Genomic DNA, 2,602 nt, shown 5'->3' on the forward strand with positions numbered 1-2,602 from the left:
CGATCCTCCTGCCTCAGCCTCCCGAGTAGCTGGGACTACAGGCACCACTACGCCTGGCTAATTTTTCTACTTTTAGTAGAGAGGTGGTCTCACTCTTGCTCAGGCTGGTCTCAAACTCCTGACCTCAAGTGATCCTCCTGCCTCGGCCTCCCAGAGTGCTGGGATTATAGGCATGAGCCACCACGCCAGCCAAAAACCCAAGCTAACTCTTGCTCCTGCCTTCTGACTCAGCCTTCCCCACCTCCTGTGTCATTCGCTCACTCTGGACCAACAGGCACGAATCTCGGGGCCCTTCCCAGCAGGAGGAGAAGGAGGAGGAGGAGGCGGCGGCAGTTGATTCACTAAAGGGTGGATCACACAGCCGCCCCCCGCTGGGCACCCCTAGCTGCTGTGCAGCACTGGCAGCCCGCATGGCCTCTGAGGCCTGGCCCCCACCTGCTCTCCTCTCAGCCTCTGGCCGCTCGGGCCTCCCCTCATGATACTTGTCTCACAGTTGTCAAACCTTGAAGCAACCAAAGCGTCCCTCAGGAGGCAAGGGGGTATGTAAACTGAGGTGCACCCCGACAGTGGAATACTATTCAGCGCTAAAAAGAAACGAGCTGTCAGGCCATGACGAGACATGGAGGAGCCTTAATGCACGTGACTAAGCGAAGCAGCAGCCTGGAGAGACCACGTGCTGTGGGACTCCAACTGCAGGACACCCTGGGAAAGGCTGAAGTAAAGAGACAGTGAAACGTCCGTGCCTGCCAGGGGCTGACGGGGAGGGAGGGGTGACCAGGAGGGGCCGGGGGCGTTTCAGGGCAGTGGCCGACTCTGCAGGATGCGGCAACGGGGACAGGTCCATGGAAACCCACAGAGAGCTCAATGCAAAGACTGCACCTTCATGTTAATTCAGACATCAGCTAACGGGAACATGTCAGTTTCTGTCGCCAAGTGGAACAAATTTACCACATGATGAGTTGCCACTAGAGGGGAAACGGGGCAGGAGTACGTGAGAGCTTTCTTTGCTCTCTGAGCAATTTTCCTACAAAGCAAAAACTGCGTAAGAAATAAAGTCTATTAAATTAAAAAGAAAAACACATTTTTAACAAGCCCAACTTCCTTGGTGACTGGCTCCTTCAGGTAGACTCAGCCCTGGCGGGGCGGCCCAAGCTTGGGGGCGGCCCTGAACGTTGTCTCCCCACGGGTCACTTTCTCGAAAGAAGCTGAAAAGCTGACATGGAAGGAACCGGAAGCTCAGCGGAGACAGGAATCCCCTCAAATGCTCTCTCTGAAAAGCTGGGGGCTACAGTGACCCTCCTGACCACATCCTGGATGGGAATCTGTCCAGGACCCGCAAGGGGCGTGGTGGAGCTGGGCTCTGGACGGCCAAGGTCGAGTTCGTGCCGTGTTCTCGCGGCGCAGGGTGCCGGCTCACCTGCAGGGGGGGAGGGCTGTACAGGACGCTGCCCGCTGGTGGGGGCTCGTGCTGAGGGTACTCCCCGTCCATGGTGGGCCGCACCGCGAGCATCGGGCAGCAGATGGGGGGCTCCAGGACCCGAGGCCGCCGGCAAGTCTATCTGGGCTTCGTGCTCCGTGGCGGCGGCAGTGGTGGCGACGTCATATCCTGCAGAGAGAGACGTGGACACCTAAGACTGTGCCCTGATCTTGACCCTTGCCCATGGGCAGAACCAACAGGGCCGTCTCCCCTCCCGCATGCCCGCTGCGCCAGAGCAGCACCCCTGCTGTGCCCGGCACCTCCTCTGGCCTTCTGGGCCCCAGGCCCTGACTGCACCCGTTCATGGGGCCCCAGGGACCCGCCAGGAGCAGCGGAGCTGCAGCCATGCCCTGCACCACGGGTTTGTGCCCGGCCAGCTGGAGGCTGCGGGGGGGTGGGTGGGGCACCGGGCAGAATCCAACCTGGGCCAGCACCTCTGAGCTGGGGGCCCACTGGGACCCCGGACCCTGCCCCGCCCCTCAACAGCACTGCAAGGCAGTGCTAGAGGGTCCCCCAGGGTGGTCAGGGCTGAGCTGAGCAGGAAAGAGCCCTCAGACCTCATTTGGGGCTAAGGAAACCCCACTATCCCCACGAAGAATGAACCCGTTCTAGACACTGGGGGACATCTCCCACCAGCCCCGGCCTTGGCACTTGGCCAGGAGCCCACCGAGGTCTCCCCGGGAAGAGCCTGCGGTGGCACGGGGTGTGCTCAGCTGGCAGGCGGCTCAGAACCTCGACGCAGAGGGAGGCAGGAAGGAGGCGGCGGCCACTCCTGGCCAAGCCCTTAAGTGAAGAAATCCTCGGGACTTCCAGTAATTTCAGCCCAGCCACACGCAGGCGGCTTGTGCAATCCTGCAGGCGGGCGGGGGGGCCTCACCCGGAGCTCCAGGGATGGTGGCTGGCAGAGCAGGGCCCGGCTCTGCCCCAGGCCGTCATGCCCATCTTCCTGGGTCCTCTGCCCAGTCCTTGCTGCCACCACCTCGCTCCAACTGCCACCAGGGCCCAGACCCTCTGCAGCCCCCTTGGGCCGCCTGTAGGCCAGGACAGACAACCCTGTCAGAACCCCACCCCCAGGAAACACAGACACCTTGTGGTCGGACTCTTGACAGATCCTAAAGATTGCAG

At 61.5% G+C, this 2,602-nt stretch overlaps 1 protein-coding gene across 1 annotated transcript in view; it reads right to left on the bottom strand.

Annotated features, from left to right (window-relative positions):
• The window catches only part of SBNO2 (strawberry notch homolog 2 (Drosophila)), a 33,383-nt gene extending 31,204 nt beyond the window's left edge, over positions 1 to 2,179 (bottom strand). Inside the window, exons 1-2 of the mRNA XM_012645404.1 lie at positions 2,145 to 2,179; positions 1,418 to 1,606 (exon numbers count right to left, since the gene is read on the bottom strand). Coding sequence (XP_012500858.1) covers positions 1,418 to 1,510 — 93 coding nt within the window. The 5' untranslated portion in view covers positions 1,511 to 1,606; positions 2,145 to 2,179. The remainder of the gene's footprint in view (positions 1 to 1,417; positions 1,607 to 2,144) is intronic.
• Positions 2,180 to 2,602: the final 423 nt, after the last annotated feature.

The sequence above is a fragment of the Propithecus coquereli genome, unplaced genomic scaffold (genome assembly GCF_000956105.1).
Source record: "Propithecus coquereli isolate 6110/MARCELLA unplaced genomic scaffold, Pcoq_1.0 Scaffold232, whole genome shotgun sequence".
Lineage (NCBI taxonomy): Eukaryota > Metazoa > Chordata > Mammalia > Primates > Indriidae > Propithecus > Propithecus coquereli.